This window comes from Acomys minous (genome assembly GCF_964271855.1).
Source record: "Acomys minous genome assembly, chromosome: 13".
Taxonomy (NCBI): Eukaryota; Metazoa; Chordata; class Mammalia; order Rodentia; family Muridae; genus Acomys; species Acomys minous.
The window spans coordinates 109,078,127-109,100,432 of NC_140495.1; the positions used below are offsets into that span (position 1 = coordinate 109,078,127).

Sequence of the window (22,306 nt, forward strand, 5' to 3'; positions counted from 1 at the left end):
AGAGTGCAAAACACGCCAGCGGGGAAGTAGCTGCTTCCTTCTCCTCCAGGCCACTCAGAGCCACATCCACACCCGTCAGTCCGTCCTTCCGCAGGAACAAACTCCCTCCACCCCCACCCCCCCTTTTTTTCCCTGGAGAATGTGTGCGCCTCACTCCTGCCAAGGCCTCCCAGCTGCTCTTATTTGTTTAAGTTTAACCTTAGCTGATCCACTGGAAGAAGAAACAGTCTAGCTTGTCAAGCCAGGAGACAGCTGCTGCTCTCTGGAGACCCCCCTTACACCCTAGAAATCTGACACTGCTAATTCCCGAGGCCAGCTACTACCACACTTTCAAAAACCTCTGCTCTGAAGTATCGTAAATAATTGGCCAAGCCCATATCTCATATCAGAGGCACCCTGGGACACCCTGTGGGGACACAGGCACCCATGCCATCAGCAGAGGCACCACCACACCCAGCAGCAGGTCCCCTGGCTGCAGTTCAGGGATTGCTGTCTCTGTAAACTGTACCTACTCTATGCGCATAGAACCAAACAGTTCCTGGACCCATCCAAACAGCCTAAGAACTGTTCCTGAGGTGGGGAGTGCCCCAGAACTGTGTGGTTCCAAACAGCTTAAGAACTGTTCCTGAGGTGGGGGTACCCCAGAACTGTGTGGTTCCAAACAGCCTAAGAACTGTTCCTGAGGTGGGGAGTGCCCCAGAACTGTGTGGTTCCAAACAGCTTAAGAACTGTTCCTGAGGTGGGGAGTGCCCCAGAACTGTGTGGTTCCAAACAGCTTAAGAACTGTTCCTGAGGTGGGGGTACCCCAGAACTGTGTGGTTCCAAACAGCTTAAGAACTGTTCCTGAGGTGGGGGTACCCCAGAACTGTGTGGTTCCAAACAGCTTAAGAACTGTTCCTGAGGTGGGGGTACCCCAGAACTGTGTGGTTCCAAACAGCTTAAGAACTGTTCCTGAGGTGGGGGTACCCCAGAACTGTGTGGTTCCAAACAGCTTAAGAACTGTTCCTGAGGTGGGGGTACCCCAGAACTGTGTGGTTCCAAACAGCTTAAGAACTGTTCCTGAGGTGGGGGTACCCCAGAACTGTGTGGTTCCAAACAGCTTAAGAATTGTTCCTGAGGTGGGGGTACCCCAGAACTGTGTGGTTTCAAACAGCTTAAGAACTGTTCCTGAGGTGGGGGTACCCCAGAACTGTGTGGTTCCAAACAGCTTAAGAACTGTTCCTGAGGTGGGGGTACCCCAGAACTGTGTGGTTCCAAACAGCTTAAGAACTGTTCCTGAGGTGGGGGTACCCCAGAACTGTGTGGTTCCAAACAGCTTAAGAACTGTTCCTGAGGTGGGGGTACCCCAGAACTGTGTGGTTCCAAACAGCTTAAGAACTGTTCCTGAGGTGGGGGTACCCCAGAACTGTGTGGTTCCAAACAGCTTAAGAACTGTTCCTGAGGTGGGGGTACCCCAGAACTGTGTGGTTCCAAACAGCTTAAGAACTGTTCCTGAGGTGGGGGTACCCCAGAAATGAGCGTGTGGTTCCAGTGTTTTCACAGAGCCATCTGTGGTCTCCCAACACACACGCCCAAGGGTAGGGGGTTGGGCAAACTGTCACCAGGAGGAGGGGCTGGCTGCTCCTCTCTGGCTGTGGCCTTAGCTGTAGTGACATCATCTTGCTGAGCCTCTGCATCTAAAACAGCAGGTTGCACTGCATGGTGCTTAAAAATCCCTTTCCCACTACAACAGTGAGACTCCCAGTCCCACAGGCGGTGATGGCATCTACCCCATGGGTGCTGCCCGGAGCCTCTTCTGTGGCAGAGCGCGCCCCACTGTACTCCTCCTTCCTTATACACTGGCAGCTGCCCAGTACACAACACAGAGGGTAGCTGGGGTACTAAATGACACAGGGTGCTAAAACAGGATGCCACAGGGTGATATCAGGGTCTCATAGTGCTGCTGTTTCTGAGAAGGCCTCTACTTCAGGCCTGCTCTAGGCAGGTCATCAGGGCAGAGGAGGGGCAGCCAACTAGCGCACTCACTGTGGCTCAGATCACTAATCCATGGGAAACCAGAAGTATGAACTCAGGGCCTCCCTCTCTCCTCTACATCTTCAGGCCTGGAACTTTGAAACTCTCAGCTCTTTGTCCTGAGCAGTGGACAAGGCATGAACAATTGGAATGGGAGAGAACAGCGAGAGTTCCATTCAGCACAACTGGGGCCTGAGGAAGCCATGACTTTACTGCTGCAAACAGCCACTGTGACAACCAGCTGCCAGAACAAAGCTGCCTGGTGACTCTGTGTGCTGAAGCCACAGAGAAGAGAGCATGTGGCTGAGACCACAGGGAAGGGAGCACGTGGCCGAGGCCACAGAGAAGGGAGCACGTGGCTGTCTAAAGGAGGTTCAGGGCAACAGTGCTTTCCTCGGAGAGACTCACAGCAGCAGAGTCTGTGACTGGTCGACTGCCCATAGCTCCTGCCCAGGCTGCACTACCCCTGGTGGCATCCAGGAAGGGGCCTGGCTAGCAGGAACATAGGGCCTTGCTCCTCTGCAGCAGCTTCCAGGTTCTTTGTTAACTATTTGTGGGTGGTGAAGAAACAACAGAAGGAAAACTGCCCAGAACTAAGGACCGCCTGGCTCCCTCTGACCGGATCTCAGAATGTTCTAGCTGCTGGTGGGGCTGACAATGGAGGCCTTCAAACAGTTGCTCATTCATGCCAGCCACCAACGAAGAAAGGGAGGCAGATGCCAAGAGTACCAGAGAGGCCAGGGGAAGGCTGTGGGCAGAGGAGGCAGCAGAGAGAGAGGCCAGGGGAAGGCTGTGGGCAGAGGAGGCAGCAGAGAGAGAGGCCAGGGGAAGGCTGTGGGCAGAGGAGGCAGCAGAGAGAGAGGCCGGGGAAGGCCGTGGCAGAGGAGCCGTAGGACAGAGGTTGGTGTAGGCAGCACCTCTGTGAGTCACACAAAGCGTAACCTGCAAATGGTCAGTTATGTGAGTTTCCCCAGGAAAGACCTCTGCTCCTCAAGAACACCTCAATGCACAAGAACGTTAGTGTGCCTGTCTGTCCTTTTCTCCCTTCTTGTGTACCGAGATGGGGTCTTGCTAGGTAGCCTGGTTAACTTAGAGCTCTGTAGTCCAGACTGGCTGCACACTTACCATCCAGCTGCTCAGTGCTCAGACTACAACCGTATGGCGCTCTGCTTGCCTGAAACTGGGATCTTAATAAGCTCGCGTGTTGTTCATTCCTAAAACTGAACCTACCCTAAGCACCGTGGCTTAAGCTACTTTCCTATTGTTGGGACAAAACACACACCATGAACAAGGAAGGCCCCAGGAGAAGCAGCCAAGGGGCTCACAATTTCAGCCACAAACACTGAGCAGAGAGAGATGGTGAGAATCTTAAACTTTCAAAACTAACCCTAGTGCCACACTTCCTCCAACAAGGCTGTTCCTCCTAAGCTTCCCAAACTGGGCCACCAATGGGGAACATGTACACAAAGTTGAAGGCTCTGGATAAGCACCACATGGCTCAGATCTATGACTCAGCTCAGCATCCTGAGGCAGGGGGACTGCTCCCGATTCAAGGTCAGTCAGGCTACACAGCAAGAGCCTGTCTCCGAAAAACCCAGAGAGGAACATATTCAACGCACTCCTGCACGACATAATAGACGGCAAATGACTGCTCCGTGCCTGGCTCATGCTCAGGTCTTGCTGCGGTCCCCAGGTGCCATGAGTTTGCTACCTTTCTTCTTCTTCCATCCCCTGGAGGCTGGGGTTACGTGTGTACCACCATGCCTGGTTCTTGATGGTTTCCTTGTGTTCAGGCAGGTCACCGTGTAGCCTTAGGGACAGGTTATTAACAACATAATACAGAGTCACAGAAGAGATCCCACACACATCATTTGCTATCTTTGTGTATTATTATTCCAGCTGTACAGAACTGCTGAGAGAATTAAACGGCATGGGAAATGCTTAGATCCATGCCCGGGGTGCCCCAAGCTTGGTGATGTTGACCGTGTCTGTTTGCCACCACAGCTCCACTGAGACACTGCTCATATGTAACATGGGCCACCTCTGTGTAGTGGTGTCTTAAAAAACCCAGTTATGTGCCGGGCGTGGTGGCGCACGCCTTTAATCCTAGCACTGGTGAGGCAGAGGCAAGAGGATTGTTGTGAGTTCGAGGCCAGCCTGGTCTACAAAGAGAGTCTAGCACAGCCAAGGCTACACAGAGAGACCCTGTCTTGAAAAACAAAAAAACAAACAAAAAAACCCACCACCACCACCACCAAAAAACAAAACCCCTCAGTTATGTTATATGTAAACATGTTTTTGTTTTAATCCCAGGGGTGGGACACGGGGCTGATTCAGACTGTCACAGCAGGCTATTTGCCTCGTGTGAGCTCTGAGAGGGGCTTTGTGGCACTCAGTTTAATTCTGAGGACTCTGTAGAGGGAGTAAATGCCGGAGCCAGGAGAAAGAGAGACTGCTGCTGCTCCCCTGGTTGCTGTTAATGCAGTTTGGTGAGAAGTTGGAGATATCCTGAAACAAAAGGCCAGTGACCCCAACCAGCTGCAAGTAGCTAAAGACAACTGGCCCTTCCCACAGCCTTCTTTCTTTCCTACCTGGTGCTGGGGTGTTAGAAGGGATTGGGGTGGAATAGAGAAAAAGAGATCATAGGAAACCCTAATAAAATAAAATAGATTAGCCAGGCATGGTGGCACACACCTTTAATCCCAGCACTCGGGAGACAGAGGCAGGCAAATCACTGTGAGTTCGAGGCCAGCCTGGTCTACAAAGCGAGTCCAGGATAGTCAAGGCTACACAGAGAGACCCTGTCTTGAAAAACCAAAATAAATAAATAAATAAGATTTAAAAAATAAAGATTCCACAGGCCTGCCCCTCACAAAGATCAGCAAAGGCAGCACACATGAAACAACGCAGGGAAAACTCTTCTGAGCATCTCCATGACCCTCAGACTGCTCCATGACCAAGCGGCTGGCTTCCTGTCCCCACTCACTGTCCCTAAGTGTGCACGCACCCAGGTGACATGGAGATGAAGGAGCCATGCCTGCCTCAGAGCGGGAAAGGGAGACAAGTTCAAATGGATGGCAAAGCCCGACGGTCCGAGGAAGGAGACGTGTGCTGGGGTGAGTCGGAAGGCTTCTGGGGTGGTGGGCTCTGACTGGGCTTGGAAGGAGATGTGAAGACGCCCCAGGTTAGAGAAGCAACATCCCAATCCCGCCCAGAGCTTCTGGAGGAGCAGAGAGCAGTGCCTCCCCTTCACCTCCCACAGCCAGCCCTGTGGGAGACAGGGTGTGCACAGGGAGGCGGGGCTGCCTCTTCCGCTCCCACACGCCAGTGCTAGTGCTCTCCCTAGCAGGACAGTGCCAAGTCCCAGCTGGGCGACTTCTGACCTTTGTTCACTTTGCTGATGTCCACTCCGGTGAGAGTTGTAGAGCAAGGGGCCCTCTGTGCTGCATGCCAACTACCCTGGTGCTCTGCAAGGGTCTCAAGGAGTTTGGAATAATAAGATTTTGATGTTTGCATACTTCCAATAACCTATGCCTGTTTCAATTAGGGCTGAAAATGGAGCTCATGTGAGGGGCTAACTTGAGCCAGGCTACCACACTGTCCTGCTTTCTGTCCTTAGGACTAGGGCTCTCTGAGTGCCCCACACCACAGGTGCTCACACAAGGCTACACACACAAGCTTTCTCCAGGAGAAAGGTCCCCACCAGGTGACATGGTCACACTATAGACTGTGAGCTGAGAGAGTCCACTGCAGTGGGTCCAGGCCACAGCCCATCCCAGCCACGCCCCCTCTTGGATCTTTTTCAGGGCATGCACAGCTGGGACGCATGAGGACTGAGACACGCAGCTATGACTCTGTGATTGCATCACGTCGCTGTGGTCCCTCCCAGTCCTGTGACTCATCAGGGTTTCTGATGAAGTGATCCTCGTCTCATGGGTAAAGACGTGGGCTGGATTCAGTGGACTAGGGTTTAAGTGGCAGCTCTGCCACCGAACCAGCTCCTGCCCCTGTCATACAGGGACACTGAGGCTGCTGAGATGTAGGGAAATGGTCTGCATGGTGCCGCCCTAGGCAGGCACTTAGCCATGTCTGTCATTCTTTATGGACAGCCATCTCCAAACTCCTCGGCATGACAAGCCCTACACAGAGGTCGGTTTGTTTTCCCAGACTTTGTGAAGGGATTTCCTCCAAGTGGTCCTGCAAGCAGGCCGAAAAAAAGCCAAATGTTGGAAGCCCAGCCCTGAGACTTGGTCTAGGTGCCCCGTACTAACCAGCTTTACCTTCCTGGGTGCCCATGGATATACCTCAACCCTGGGGCTTAGGACTGTTGCCACACCTGGTCCTGGTGACCTCACCAGCACGAACGCTGCCAGTTCCCCCTGAAAAGGCTGTTCACTAACTGCCCCCTGCCCCTCAGACCCCGCCCCCGCGCCATCACCAGCCTTGCCTGGATAAGGCTGCTCCTGCTCTGCTAGCTTCTCCAGCTACCTTGACGGCACCTGGCCTTGGCCCTGGGCCAGCTCTAATGTTGGTACTCAGAGCCATTTGCTTTCTCTCCTGCAGCTGCTGCAGTGTTGAGCCTGTGGAGTCTCAAGAAACAACTGAGGCATTCCTCCATAGACTCACCTCACCCTTCGGCTCCCCCAGATCCCCTCTGCTCTCCCCGCTGGCTCCCTCCCTAATTGGTAAGCTCTACTCCCACGACTTCCCTTTAGGAAGCTCTGCTCTCTGTGTCCATGGCACCTTAGAATTCCCAACAACCACTGGTCCCTGCTTTACAGACGCCGAAGCTTCAACAAGGCAAATGACCAAGAAGCAGCAAGTAAGAGTTCAAACACAAGCCCCTGCAACTGGCCTGGCCATTTTAATTATTTTTTTGGGGGGGGGGGTGTTTGAGACAGGGTTTCTCTGTGTGGCCCTGGCTGTCCTGGACTCACTTTGTAGACCAGGCTGGCCTCGAACTCACAGAGATCCACCTGCCTCTGCCTCCCGAGTGCTGGGGTTAAAGGTGTGCGCCACCATGCCTGGCTCCGCCATCTTAATTCTCTCTTCCTCTTCTCTGAACACTGATGTCACCACCAAAGTGACTGTCTCTTCTGTTCTTTCCAACTGTAACTTTACCCACAGCACCTTCAAGGACAACACGGTCTTCCGAGAACACTGCAACCCAGAGGTTGTAACTGCTCCATGTAATTGTCACCATGACAAAACCCAAAGAATTTAATTTCTTCCCATTTGTCTCAGAGAAGCACCTGCCCTGTCAGGATTTGCCAGTGGCTTTCCGATCGCCTGTCAGTTTTCCAGTTTTCATCTTGTAGTTCAGTGCCACTGGGCATTGTGTTAATGGCCCCATGCTCGCTCTCCTTTGCTTTCCTGACCTGGAATCTCAGCCACCTGGACAAGGGCTGCAGCTGCTACTTAGGGCAGTGGCTCTCTGCTATACAGAGCGTATGATGCTTGTGACCCTGTCTTATCTTGGCACCCTGCGTTTAAGGCTGTCCTTTTCAAATCTGCCACCCCCCCTCCTTAGCATAAGCACACTGCCAAGGAGGCACATGTAACTTTTGGCTATTTTTAAAGCACTTTCTCCTTCCTGTGCTAATGGCTTGAAAGTGACCAGCCAGCTGGGCCCTGAATACCAGGAAGCAACAGGTCCCCGAAAGCACAGACTTCCGCCCTGCCCTGTGCTCAGTTCTGCTGGGACCATTCAGCTCCCCAGTCTTCCTAGACCCTCCCTCTCACCCAGCCTCTGATCTGAGCCTCTCTCCTAAGCCTCAGAGCCATGTTTCCGGCCGTCACGGGCACTTCCCCACGCTTTCTCCTAGAACACAGGACACTCAAATTTAGCGGACTTTCCCCTCATTCATGGCTTCTCCAATTCTCCATTTCTGGTTACATTACATAATACTTTGTGAGCCAGGCTGGACACCTTGGACTCACCCTCAGCACCCGCCCCGGCACAACCACACTTGGCAGCACTGCCTGTCACCCCACCCCTTCCTCATCCCCTAACTTCCTCCCATCCCTTCAGGATAGGTTCTAATTACCCACAACAGAGACACATGAAGGTCCCTGGGTGCGAGCCATCCCTGCCCCCAGCCTTTCCCGAGCCTTTCAAAGAGTGTGGCTCCCGTGCTGCCACCATCCCTAAGGTTTCCACAATACTGCTGTGTCTCCGGAGTCAAGACTGACATTTGAGATCCAGCACTCCATGACAGGTTCTCTTTGTTCCAGCCACGCTGGAGTCTGGCCATGCTGCGGCTACTCCCCGCCTCCTCCCTCCACCCACTCTGTGTGCCACACCCCTGCCTGGAAGCTCTGATCGGCTTCCATCCGTCTGGCCTATCAAGTTGAACTCTGTTTCAGGGCTTGGCTGAGACACTCTCTTCATAGAGCTAGCTCTGATCTCTTATGTGAACATAATTTGCTTCACTTTTGAATATCAAGTTGTTTTTAAAAAACTGCTTTCATGTGAATTTAATATACGCTGCCCCCTTTCATCTATTTTCCGTATTTATCACACATGTCCATACACACACACACACACACACACACACACACACATATATGTATCAAAACATTTTGTGGAAGGCTTATTCGATCAGGGAAAGTGAGCGGATGCACAGCAGCAGGAGGAGGGAGGAGGCCACAGGCCTGGCATTGTCAAGAACCTCAGTCAGAGGTGGGGAGAAGCTGCTGCCTGTGAGAGTCAGCGGCCAAGCTCTTTGTTTATAAACGCAGGTGAGCAAGCTTCTGCCATGAAAAGCCAGCCTGGACTTTCAGGTAAAGATGGGGGACTGAACACAGGCACCATCTTCTCTTTCTGAGATCTGACTAAGCCAACAGCAGTGGTGCCATGCCGAGCAAGGTGGAGAGGCTGGGCTGTTCTGCAGGAGCCGAGGGAGGACTGCAGAGAACGGGGCCTCACCTCAGAAAAGATGAGTCCTCGTACTGAGTCCTGGTTCTCAGGAACACCTCTTGCCCGCATCTGGGAACCCCTGGACACCATGCAGCACTGTGTGGTGTTCCCATGCACCAAGGTCCTCAGATCAGCCACCACATGTGGCTCATGTGAAGTCACCACTTCATAGCCCCCAAGAGTGGTGAGGGTGGGGTGACCTCAGGCCTCCTTGCCCTTGTGCTATCAAACCTGAATGTCCAGTGCACAGTGTCTCACACACACACACACACACACACACACACACATGCGCGCGCGCGCGCTCAGCTCATTGCACATGGTTTCTTAGCACTTTACAATCACTGAAAGTCAGGCTGCTCACACATATACACATGCACACATACTCATGTTGGCCTTTTGGGCACATGCGTTTTCTGCCTCATGGATCTGCTGGAGCTTTCTCCTATGGCTGGGTTTTTCCATCTCTGTGGGCGTGAACAGCATTTCTGGTGGGAAGTCTCTTGTGCTGTGGCATACGCAACACTCCTGCTCTCCAGGACTGAGGGCCAGTGTGACTGAGCCATTTCTGTGTGTGTAGTCTGTGCCTCCCTGTAAGTGTCTGACTCTGTTGCACACACACACAGAGCTCATCACACATGGTTTCTTAGCACTTTACAGTCACTAAATGTCAGGTTACTCACACACACACACACACACACACACACACACATCACATATGGTTTCTTAGCACTTTACAGTCACTAAATGTCAGGTTACTCACACACACACACACACACACACACACACACACACACACATCACATATGGTTTCTTAGCACTTTACAGTCACTGAATGCCAGGCTATTCACAAGTTCTGGACCTCACTCCCAGAGCAGTCTGTCGCTTCACTTCCCTGCCTCTGCTTTCTTCCTCTCTTGGATGGAGTGTGATGGCTGCTCGGAGGCTGCAGCCAGGATACAGGAAGCCTTGCCTGCACATTAGTCCCACCCTCCCTCCCAGCCCAGTGAACGGCGTCAAAGCTCCCCTCTCAGGGCCACTGCGCCACACTGCATGTATTTACAAGAAGTGCTTCTCCTGGCACCATTTTCTCTATCTTTCCTTTCGAGATGGGCGAGGGCATTCAGTCTGTTACTTCTGGGATGCTCCTGAACTCTCAGACTTAAAAGACCCTCTGGCTTGTGCTCTCCAAGCGATGGGACTACAGTATGCATGCACCAACTCACCCAGACACCAGATCACACTATAGATGGCTGTGAGCCACCATATGGTTTCTGGGAATTGAACTCAGGACCTCTGGAAGAGCAGCCAGTGCTCTTTACCTCTGGGCCATCTCTCTGGCCCCATTTTGTTTTTAAAGCACATGTGCTGGCATGTCTTTTCACGCTGACACCCAGCAGTCAACCTCGGCACTATTCTTCAATTCAGATCCTGTGAGACTGGGTCTCTCACAGAACCTGGGGGTTCACCATTAGGCCAGGCTGGCTGAGGGTCTCCTGCTTCTACCTCTCTGGTATTGACTGGTATTAGAAATTCATGTTATCAACCAGGCAGTAGTAGCCCATGCCTTTAATTTCAGCAGAGGCAGGTGGGTCTCTGTGAGTTTGAGGCTAGCTTCGTCTACACAGTGAGTTCCAGGACAGCCAGAGCCACACAGAGCCACCCTGTCTTGCAACCTTCCTCCCCAAATAAAGGAAAGGAAATAAAGAAAACCCTCATGTTTCCATGTTTGGCATCTTTACACGGGTTCTGCTGATCAGAATCAGGTACTTCTCCTTGCAAGGTATGTCCGGTGGAGCTAGCTCCCCAGCACTTGCTGAAGAACTGTTTCTTAATTTATATCTGTATCTGTAAATGTATCTGTAAGAGTGTATGCCATGTGTGTGCAAGTGCTCAAAAAGGCCAGAAGGTGGCACTGGACCCTGGACCGGGATAACATGGCTGTGAGCGGACTGAAGTGGGTCCTCCACCAGGGGCGCACTATGTCTGAGCCACCAGCCATCTACAGAGTCCACTCTCTGGGTGGCCCCACCACAGTGACATGTACATCTACTAACTGGAAATGAAAACTGAGAGATTTAGCGGGGATTAAGAAAGAATAGGCTGACACTTAAGAACCAGACAAAACTGGAACCATGATCTACAGACAAATGAAGTATATTTTAAAAGTTCTCAAGGTCCTTTGTCACACGTGATTCTGTTGTGAGTCAAACAGAAGTGTGACTGTTTCATAGCCACCACCACCGCATGAAGACAGCGACGGCCAGACTGGGCCGCGCCCTTACAACGCAGCCAAGAACAAAGAGGCAAGTGGAGCCTTAGCACACTATCTATTTTTGTAATGGCTGCTTTCTTTTTCTTGTTAGTGGGTATATACCAGTCTAATTAACAAGGCAGTTCAAAAGCTATCCTGCTCCACCCCACACTACAGACTAAAGTAGGCTCAAGCTGTCCCATTAACGCTCACATAAACATTACCTTTGGAGACAGATCAGCTCACTCATAAATGGCGTACAGTAATGGCGTTAATGGAGAGGGAAGAAGGACTTAGCATGAACTAACCCACAGCAGGCTCGGACTGCCTCACTTCCGCGCCAGTGGCCTCCACTCGCTGACAGGACCTTCAGGCCTCTGAGAAACCAGCAAGCCTGTTTTCACAGTGAATGCCTCACCCCATTGTCTGAAGGCTCCAGTGAGCCACGCCAAAGAGCTAGCCTGCAGACAGGGTGCCACACACTATGGCTCAATTAAACAGGCTGCCCATAGCGCACACTCTCAACAGCCAAGCAGGGCAGAGCAGCAAGGAGCAGAGGGGCAGGTGAGAGAGTGCAAGTCCCCTTTCGAAGCCCCCAGGAGTGGGTAAACTCCTGAGCTTGGGGCAGAGAGGCTCCAGTGAGGCCTGTGGCAGCCAGGAGGCAGCCTCAGTGTCTTCTGTCCCCTAACTTGAAACTCTGAGCCGGCTATGTGTGGGCAACCCACATAAGGCGCCTGAAAGAATCACCCTCTTTCTTCATGAAGCGCCATCTTCAAACGCACAGCCCTGTTCGCCCAAAGTTAATTTCCATGGTCTTTTTAGAAAAGGGCCCACACTGTAGCTTCACATGACCTTTAGCTCTGAACTCACAGTGGTCCCCCTGCCTCGGTGTCCAGAGTGCTGGGATTATTATGCCTAGATCATGCCTTAATCTAATATGCTAGATCAAGAATGCACCCGCAGGAGCGTGGGTGGAAACCAACTGGTTCTGAGTGTAAAAGGTGAGACCACAGAACCGGAGTACACAAGACTTCCTGAGTAATAGCAACATTACAAAGGTAATTCAATGAGGAAAAAGAGGTTTCAGCAAGCAGCTGACACAGCAGGATATGCACACTTAAAAGTTACCTCAAAACAGAATACATCCTTAAGTACCAAACTTAAAGCTAGAATATTTCTAAAAGAAAGTACAAGGAAAAAATGGCAGAGGGGCTGGAGATGGCTCAGTGTGTAATGTGTCGGCTGCATAAGATCAAGACCCGAGTGAGAATCTTGAGCACGAGCTAGAAAATGCCAAGTGTGGTGTGCCCGGCTACAGCAGCAGCTGGGGGTGGGCGAGCACAGCCAGGGGCACCCAGTGAGACCCAGTCTCAAAAGTAAGTAAATAAATAAGTAGAACACAACTGAGGAAGACACTTGACACCAACTCCAGTCTCTGCACCCACCCACATGTGCATGTACACGCAGGAAAGGCACCCCCCACCCCACTCCACCCCCCCACTCTCACATACATCATGCACACACTCACACCCCATACCCATCCATATACACATTTATACTCCCACACACCCATCCACACACTCACACACTACACCCCCTCACACACACATCCCCCACACAACCCATACACACATATACCAAAATAACTTATGATCTTATCCATCAGAAAAGAACAAAGTAACTTCTCCAAAATTAAGATTTCAAAAGCCACCGTAAAGATGGTCACAAATTGAGAAAAAAGCACGTTCAATGAAGAAGTCAGCGGGGTAGGGTGGCACAGATCAGGCTAGCACTTGGGAGGTTGAGGCAGGGGAATCACTGAGAGTTCAAGGCCAACTTGGACTATAATAATAAGACGGTCTCAAAATATAAGAAACAAAAACAAATGTTCAAAATGAATAATAATAATGATGATGATGATGATAAAAAATGAGCACACTGTGATCATAGCACTCGGCACTGAGGCAGGGGACTGCCATGACTGAGGCCAGTCGGGGCTACATCTTTGTCTCAAAAAGACAAAAAAGAATTTATGTCAAAAATACATGGAGATCTCACAACTTGGCAACAGAGCGCAAGCCGAGCCACTTGTGAAGTGAGCAGCAGGCCTGACTGGGAGCCACACAGTCACTCAGTGGGGAAGGCAATAAAGCCGCAGGCAGAGGCCACAGCTCTCCTTGATAGCCGAAGCTTAAGAGACCTGGTGCTGAAACGGCACACTGCACAGGGGCCAGGGCGGTGTGGCACTTTGCACGTGGCTGAGCGGCTTCTTTAAGAGCACTGCTCTGCCGTGAGCCCGGAGCCCTTGCCCCACAATCATGTGTTCACCCAGCGCACGAGAACCTATGTCCACACTATATGAAAAGCTGTGTGGGAACATAAAGCAATTTTACCTGCAACTGTTGAAAACTGAAAGTGACCGAGTGTCCGTGGGGGGGGGGGATGGACAGACCAAGGTATGTATACCTCTATAAAGGGACATAGCCCAGCAATGATACGGGACACATGACTGGAAAGGCAGCACCAATGGTTGCTGTGTGCAGTGCAGTCGGGTGCACACCGAGTGACTCCACTCACATAACATGTGGAAAAGGCCAGTCCCTGCCCTGCCCTCAGAGGCACTGTCTCCAGGGCAGTGGGCAAGGGGACACAGAGGGACAGAGGAAGACTCCTTACTGTGCTCAGACATTCCTCCATTTTAGCTATGGAGGGCAATTACATCTTTTTCAGAAACTCATACACTGTGTACAAACACTGAGGAACTTCACTGCATCTAAATCACAGCCTTTTTAGAAAAGTTCCAAATGGAAACTACACGACACAAAATAACTACCATGAATATGACCAAAAAGTTCCTCCATGCCCAAGGGAGACCTCTGAACAGGACAAGAGGCAGTGTGCTGCATATCTGGCCAACGGGTAACACAGGGGACTTAGGGACTGCGAGCTGACAGAACCAACAGGAGACACTAGGCATGCACAGTGGAGTACCCCACAGCTACAGGAGTGGGGAGCGGGGCAGGCAAGGCCCCCTTCAGACACTCTGACTAGCCAGCCTGGTGCCTTCGCACACTGCCCCTCCCCTGCAGGGCCAGAACATATATCCAGAACGGATCCTGCCAATACCACACGAACATTACAAGCAGGTGCACACACAAAGCACTGCACCTGTGTGCGCCCTGAGGTCAGGACCCACAGAGGCCACAATGCTATCACCTAGTTTGCTAGGCTAATACTATAGGCTCTAACTCGTCACATAGAGGTGCTTCCTGTCCCTCTCCCACATTGTCACCGGGGGCCCTAACCTGGCTCAGCACCCCATCCAGCTAGAGGCATGGAGTCCAGGTACTGAACCAGGATGACCCCAGGTCTCTCCACACACACTCCAGACCCTACAGCTGCAGCACCTGCTCTCCACCATCCTTCCCTACACCGCAGGGGTGAGGCGGGCCGAGGGGGCGAGGCGGGCATACCTTTAGTCCTCCCGTCCATGCTTCCCAGCTTCTTGGTCTCTGCTGTAAGCAGCAGCTCATATGGGTGCTCCTCCTCTTCCCGGGAGGCGCTGTTCTGAACCCTGGGTCTCACAGCCAGGCCCTAGGAGATAGAAACACCCAGAACCCGTTGGGAACAGGTGGTATGCAAGACAGCTCCACGTCTCACCACCTTGCACCGCAGGGCACAGGGGAGGGGAGGGAAGGGAAGGCAGGCTCTGGCGCACGCCCAAGGCTACCGTGCTGGGAGCCTGGTGTCCAGTGCGGCAAGGATGGGAAGTGGACCCTGGAAGAGGCGAGGTGTGGCGCGTGGATGGTCCTTAGGAGTGCCGCTCTCAACGGACCCACTCCTGAGCGGAGCTGTAGCTCACGCGGCACTACACACCTGCCGTGCTGCCCCGCAGCTCAAACTCCCCTCTCCAGAACCTAATGAACAGACAGAGCTGCTTTATCTTGGAATTGTGGAGCTGTGAGCCGAATAAATCTCATTTCTTTATAAAACACCCAGAGGCAGGTAAGACAATTCCTGTATATGAAATTGCCAGTCTGACTCACTGAACCATTTTTTTTGCCCCACTTTATCCTTCAAAAGGAGGTAAAATCCACGCCTCTCTCCTCTGCTTCCCTCTCTCTAGTGTTTTCTGTGGAGAACACTTTCCTAGCAGTTACTTAAGCTACACCGTAACTTGTCCTGTTTCTCCATGCTGCTTCTCTGACACGCACAAATCCTCCCCAAAGGCAAACAAAACTCTCCTGGTGTTGAGCACTTCACAGGTTCTAAACCACACTGGCGTTCCCGTGCTTCCCTGCTCTGTCCCTGGCTGGCCTAGAACTCACTGTGTATGCCAGGCTGGCCTTGAACTCACAGCAACCCACCCACCTCTTCATGGATCCTAGAGTCTTGGGAATGGGCGCCCTAAAGCTAGCTCCTGAAACAGGGTAAGTGACTTCCATCCCCTCCAGTCTTGAGAGTCACAACCAGTGGAGTGGATTCTGGGGCACAGCAGCTGTCTATTGGGCAGGGCAGATTTCTCCCATACAGGAGCCACATCAGCTACAGGGCTTCAGCTAGGTGGGCATCAGGGGCTAGCCTCGGCATTGGAGCCCAGATGGTAAAACCACAATGCTGGAGGCATGGTGTATGTACGCATGTGTGTGTGTGTGTGTGTGTGTGTGTGTGTGTGTGTGTGTGTGTGTGTGTGTGCGCACATGTGAGTGTGTGGTGGGCATGGAGATCCTGCTCTAGTAATTCTGGTCATTGAATAATCACACACCAGCAGTGAAGCCAGAGCACAAACTCCCAGAGCTGTTTGAAGTGATGGCTACAGCCTGGGAACGACTCTCACCTAACAGCGCAGCAGAGCCGACAAGCAGAGCTCCTTGCACACACAGACACCTCTTACGCGCTTCTCCTGAGGAGAGGGCAGCACTCCCAGTCTTGAACTCTAGAGCTCTGAGCACAGCTGGCCGCAGAGCCAGCCATCTGGCCCCCAAGGCTCTTTGTGCTGGTAGCCATTATTCTAAGTCTCTCTCAGAGGATCACAGGGACAGTGCAAAGAGGGACCACTAAGTAGTTCACACCTGTCAACACCACAGGCTCTGCTAAGAGGACGCTGTGCTCGGCAGGTTTGCTACACAGGATCCCAGGCAGAGCTCTGGGAACTTGATTCCCTGTGTTTCTTCTCACCCAGGCCCAGGCAGGCTTCCCTGATGGGGAACCGACAGGTGAGCAATGCGGGGCAGGAAGCAGACTCACAGCGGCACGTGAGTCCACCAGGCAGGACAAGTGTGAGCAGAGTCCTATCAGCCGCCACGGCCAGGCCCCCAGGCACAGTCAGAGTGAAACTCAGGAAGGGCAGGGGAGCTGTCTGAGGTCACTCAAAGTTCACAGCAAAGCTAAGGCCATTCAACACAGCTCAACAGACTCTAATCCAGACTGGCCTCACTTTTCCTCCCTCCAAGTTGCATCGTCTTCCTTCCCCAGGTGCCTAATGAGCACTCCCGCCCTCTTCCCCCTCTGCCCCCTCTCCAGCCCCTCCCGCTAGTTCCCACCTGTTCTTCACAGGCAGCACTGGCCTTTTCTGCCAGCCATCCTCCTCCCAGAGAGGCAGCCCTGGCAACAGTGGCAGTCCCGTTTCTCCCGAAAGTGCTCCCAGATCTTCTTCCCCTCCTCCAGGAGCACTGTCTGCTCTTCAGCACTGCTGGCCCATAGAGGGGCTGCCAGTAGCCATCACCCAACCGTGCCTTGGAGAATTCAGCTAGGGTACGGGGTGGCTGAGAAGACCCATGACTGAGGAGACCATGGCTACCCCCATGGCAGCTGGCAGCCCATCATGAGGCATAAGGGGTGTAAACCTTTCGTGTGTGTGTGTGTGTGTGTGTGTGTGTGTGTGTGTGTGTGGTCTCATGTCTGACATCATGATGGGATCATTACTTGAATAAACTCTCCCACCATCAAACACTGGGTCACATGAGTGACAAACACACAACCTCAAGTTTGGCTTGGTCATAAAGCCTTCTCAGCACCAGAGAGGTGCAGGCTTGACTCTTCTCTGTACCACAAACAAGATAAAATGCTCTAGAGTTAAATGATATCAGTGTCTCAGTATGAGGTTTAGTTCTAAAGTTTTGAGAGAGCTGGAGACAAAGGTCCCAGCACCCACAGCTGGGCCAGTGCTCCTGTGGAAGGCCGGGAGGGTAGGCCCCAGCACCCACAGCTGGGCCAGTGCTCCTGTGGAAGGCCGGGAGGGTAGGCCCCAGCACCCACAGCTGGGCCAGTGCTCCTGTGGAAGGCCGGGAGGGTAGGCCCCAGCACCCACAGCTGGGCCAGTGCTCCTGTGGAAGGCCGGGAGGGTAGGCCCCAGCACCCACAGCTGGGCCAGTGCTCCTGCGCAAGGCCGGGAGGGTAGGCCCCAGCACCCACAGCTGGGCCAGTGCTCCTGTGGAAGGCCGGGAGGGTAGGCCCCAGCACCCACAGCTGGGCCAGTGCTCCTGTGGAAGGCCGGGAGGGTAGGCCCCAGCACCCGCAGCTGGCCGCTGCTCCTGCGCAAGGCCGGGAGGGTAGGCCCCAGCACCCGCAGCTGGCCCACAAGCCTCTGTAACTCCAGTTCCACCTGATCTCATGGGCTCTTTGGCTTCTCAGGACACCAGGCACAGATGTGATGCACAGACAGATAGACATGCAGGGGAAAACACTCATGTGCATAAAACGCACGACTAAAAACCCCACCTGGCTCGTTAAGAGAAGGAAGACTCAGCGCCTATCTCCTCAATGCTCGTGCCCACCATAATAGCAGAGAGCAAGCTCAGCGCTCCCAGTCTCATGGTTCCAAAACCAGCTGTGTCGGGTCAGCTGACTAGAACGCCAGGCATTAGGAAGCATTTCCTAAGATGACTCTCACACACACAGATACCCCACGTGTGAGATGGCTTCCACACCTGACAACCTGTGTTCAGTCCCCCGAACCACATGATGGAAGGAAAGAACTCTGTCCTCTGACCCCACACACTACAACATAATAAAAATATTTTTTAAAATGGCAGATTGTTTCAAATAACCACCCCTTTCCTTCCCACCCTTAGCATATATATCCTATGTCTTTTTTAAAATTTAATTTTATAAACTTTATTATTTAAAAAAATTTGAAAATAACATGAATATCACACAGCAAAATTAACTAGACCCAATGCCTCTATCTTTTCTTTTTTTTAAAAAAGATTTTATTTACTTATGTGAGTGCTCTGTCTGCATGTACACCTGCATGCCAGAAAAAGGCATCAGATCATATTATAAATGTTATGAGCCACCATGTGGTTGCTGGTCCTCTGGAAAAGCAGTCAGTGCTCTTAACCACTGAGCCATCTCTCCAGCCTGCCTCTATCTTTTCTAATTGTCACTTGTGACCTAGTTCATGCCCAGACAGAGTCTTTACAGGAAGTGGTGAAAGGAGCCCAGCCACCAAACCTTGACACCGTGGTACTGTTCATACAGTGGCAAGGACAAGACACTTGGTGCCTTGTGTCAAATCACAACACAGATGTAAAAGAGAAAGTCAGACTGTCCAGCTGGGCCAGCCAGACAACAGCTGGCTGTGCTTCCCATGGGGCGTGGCAGGAAGACAAAGAAGACACTCACAGTTCAGTGTCTTCAGAGGCTGGCCTGAAGGTGCATGGCTGAACACACCCACACCATGCACTTAAGTATATGGCTCACACCACACACAAATGCAACAACCCTCTTCCCCTGAAATAACATAGGCTGGGATGGCTCTGTGGAAGAGTACTTGCTTGGCATGCACAAGCCTCTGGGTTCAGTCTCAGGGCTGGAGAGATGGCTCAGCAGTGAAGAGCACTGGCTGCTCTTCCAGAGGACCCAGGTTCAAATCCCAGCACCTACATGGTGCTCACAACTGTCTGTAACTCCAGATCCAGGTGAGCTGATGCCCTCATCTGACCTGCACAGGCACCAGGTAGGCGTGTGGTACACATACACACACGCACACACACAAAGAACCTTAGAAAGGAAGGAGAAAACAAAGCCTCCTCTGAGCACACTCATCTACCATCTAACAAACGCTACGCCAGCGACGGGATAACCCATAAGCCTTTACCTCAGAGGCTGTCAGTGGCAAATACTTCTTCTCTACACGGTCTTCCTCCTCTTCGTCAGGGGGCGGCTTTGCTGGAGGCGGCGGACGTTCCCTCTGCAGAATAAAAATAAATAGTCTACTATCTCTCTTTTTCAAGTTTTTGTCTTTTTGGTTTACTCTTATTTTAGTCCTTAGGAATAAAAAGAATTATATAAAGAATTTCCCCTGACACTAAAGTTAAGGTCAGTCCCCGAGAAGATGGAGAGCCAGAGTTTCTGACGTCTGAGGCAAAGATCATAAACACCTCCCTCCTCAACCAGGCCTGGAGGAGAATAGCACAGAAGGCTCACAGTGGCCTCGCTGGCACAAGAATCTGAGACACAAAACAATGAAAACAAAAAGCAGAGGCTCACCTTTCGGTGCCCACTGAAAAGAAGAAACATGAGATTAAAAGACCCATCTCTTCTAGAACCAAGCCTCCTGGTGAAGCAACAGGCAGAGCTGCCAAAGTGGGAGCACGTGTGCTCAGTCAGGCCCCAGCGCTGTGCTAGTGACTGTCCCCACTCATCAGCCAAGGAGCCCACATCAATCTAACACTAGGAGTTTCAGTCAGGAGGCCAAGGCTGGGGAAGCGTGAGCCCAGGAATGTGAGGTTACCTCAATTGAAAACAAAACAGCTCTTGGTTGTTGTTTTTGTGGGGTCTTTTGTTTGTTTGTTTGTTGATAGGGTCTCAATGTATAGCCTTGGCTGTTCTGGAACTTTCTCTGTAGACCAGGCTGGCCTCAAACTCAGAGATCTGCCTGCCTCCGTCTCTGCCTCTGAGTGCTGGGATTAAAGGTGTGCACCACCATGTCCAGCACTTCTCTTGTTTTTAATCACCTCTTTAAATAATAATATTAATAATAATAAGTATAAGTATAAGGTTCTAGGGGCTCCTGTGTGCCACTTGCAGGAACACAAGCACCAGTTTCTTTAGGCCAGAGACGGGCAAGCTTGTTCTGAAAGGACCAAAAGCAACTATACTAGGCTTCTCACTCAGCTCTGCCGCGATTACAGGCAAATGGTCCATGTGGCTAGATTCTAAAACAAACCTTCAAAGACACAGGTTCCTGTCACCGGGCTGTAGTTTGAACCCTACCCCACAGCAAGGAACTCACTGAAGAGTAACAGGTGAACCAGTGTTAGACAATTGAGGACCCTTGTGTGGCACGGCCGAAGGCTGGGAAGCCATTGCACCTGTGCTTTCCCACCGTTTTCTGCAGTGCTGGGGCCCCTGCCCAGGGGAGCTGGGCCGGGCTGGCCCCAGGTCAGTTCTATGTTGCTAACGCAGGTGAGGTTTGGAACGTGGAATGGTAGCGATTTCCCAGAGAAATCTGCAAAGTCAGCTGTAATGGGTTCTGGCACACAGGACCTTTCTGTTCAAGATGCTTGCCTGCGTCACACCAGCCTCCGTCACTTAGTCCTTCCAGGGGCCTCCAGAGGTAGCTGGATCAACAGCAATGTTAGGACAACTTGATGTGCTTGCTGAGCCAGTGCTGTTTGGACTGGGTGCTCCCTGGGGCGGGGCTCCCTCTTCCACTCCTCCTTGTTCTATGAGGCCTGGAACAGGCCTACTCAGCGCACCATGCACAGAGGGACAGGCGCTCACCCATCACGAAGCCAGCAGCCTCGGGACACCAGTGCGGCAGGAGATGAAATAATAGGGATGGCCCACCTCATAAGCCTTCCCAGAGAAAGCAGGGCCACAGGAGACACCAGAAGGAGACCAGAGCACCCACGGGCCTCTCCTTCTCTGAGGTGCCAACTCTGAGCCAGGTCTGGGGCACACACAGACTATCTGCTGCCATCACCGTGCCATCCACCTGCAACTGAGGTCTTGGCCACAGTGAGCCAGGCGTCAGAGAACAAGAAGAATGGCTACAACATTTGCGCACAGGCGGCAAAGCATGCTCTGGCCTAAGCACAACCGCTCACTGCAGGACACTGTGGCTCCTAGCAAAGGCACTAGCGCCCCCTACTGGGAGACACCTATGCCAACAGGGAAGACTTGGAACTGTCCACAGCTACAGGGTATTATTACTCAGTGTGTGCTCGTCACAGCAGGCGAGCACCCGACTCCCATGGAGTGTACGTGCCGCAATGGTTGCTCACACCTACTCTGCTGGGCTGCCATAAACCAGAGAGAACCCTGAAACCCACACTCAGACAGTGCAGCAGGGCAAGGAGGCCACCAGCAAAGAACACCCCATGAAGTTCTAGGCCTTTCCCAGGCCACAGAGCAGCCAAGGAGGACCTGTGCCCTGCCAGAACTAGGCAGGGAGGGAAGGCCAACAGAAAAACAAACACATAAGCAAATCCCCCAACTCATATGCCCCCCAAGTCTAAGGCAAGGTGGCCAGCACTGGGATCCTGTCAGCAATGGGCAGATTACACAAACATCAGGGTCTGAGAACTCTGACAAGTGGAAATAAAGTGGGTCAGAGCTGTAGGTGTACTGACTTTGGGAGGGGAAGTCACGAGTGCTAAGGCCCATGAACAAGACAGGAAGTAAAAGCAAGTGTTGGACGAGGCAGCAGCAAGGCAGGAGGGCCCACCACGAGGAGAAATGGTGCTGTCCTCATGAGCTGCAATAGGGCTAACAAGGAGCCGCCCACCAGACATAATGTCTGATAAGTGCACACACAGTCTGATTAAGTCTGTGTACTTCTCTTCAGGACAGGGCCACCCCATTCGCATAGCTGGCAAGGCAAGCAGGACGGGGGAACTCCTGTCACTGGGTCCTCCTGCTCGCCAGAGAGAAAACAAACCACGCTCAGCAAGATCCCAAAGGCTTGAGCAGCCAAGGCTAAACCAGAGCAAAGGACTCGGATCTGCTCTAAGGTGGTGGGAGAATGGAGATGCAAACTGGCCAAATGTCCACCTCAGCGTGATCTGTAATTTTACCACACGGAGCAGGAGAGACAGGAAGAAATCCGTCTGTCCCACCCCCATCCGCCAACAGCAGGTAGGCTCAGGTACCAGACTTGCCAGCACCCCACAGCT

The 22,306-nt window shown here is 52.4% G+C and overlaps 1 protein-coding gene across 8 annotated transcripts in view; it reads right to left on the reverse strand.

Annotated features, from left to right (window-relative positions):
* Window positions 1-22,306, reverse strand: part of ANKS1A (ankyrin repeat and sterile alpha motif domain containing 1A) — a 155,058-nt gene that overhangs the window by 57,926 nt on the left and 74,826 nt on the right. For all 8 annotated transcript variants that reach the window (XM_084754171.1, XM_084754174.1, XM_084754172.1 and 5 more), the window contains 2 exons: window positions 19,285-19,377; window positions 14,657-14,777 (listed from right to left, as the gene is read on the reverse strand). In XM_084754171.1, coding sequence (XP_084610297.1) covers window positions 14,657-14,777; window positions 19,285-19,377 — 214 coding nt within the window. The remainder of the gene's footprint in view (window positions 1-14,656; window positions 14,778-19,284; window positions 19,378-22,306) is intronic.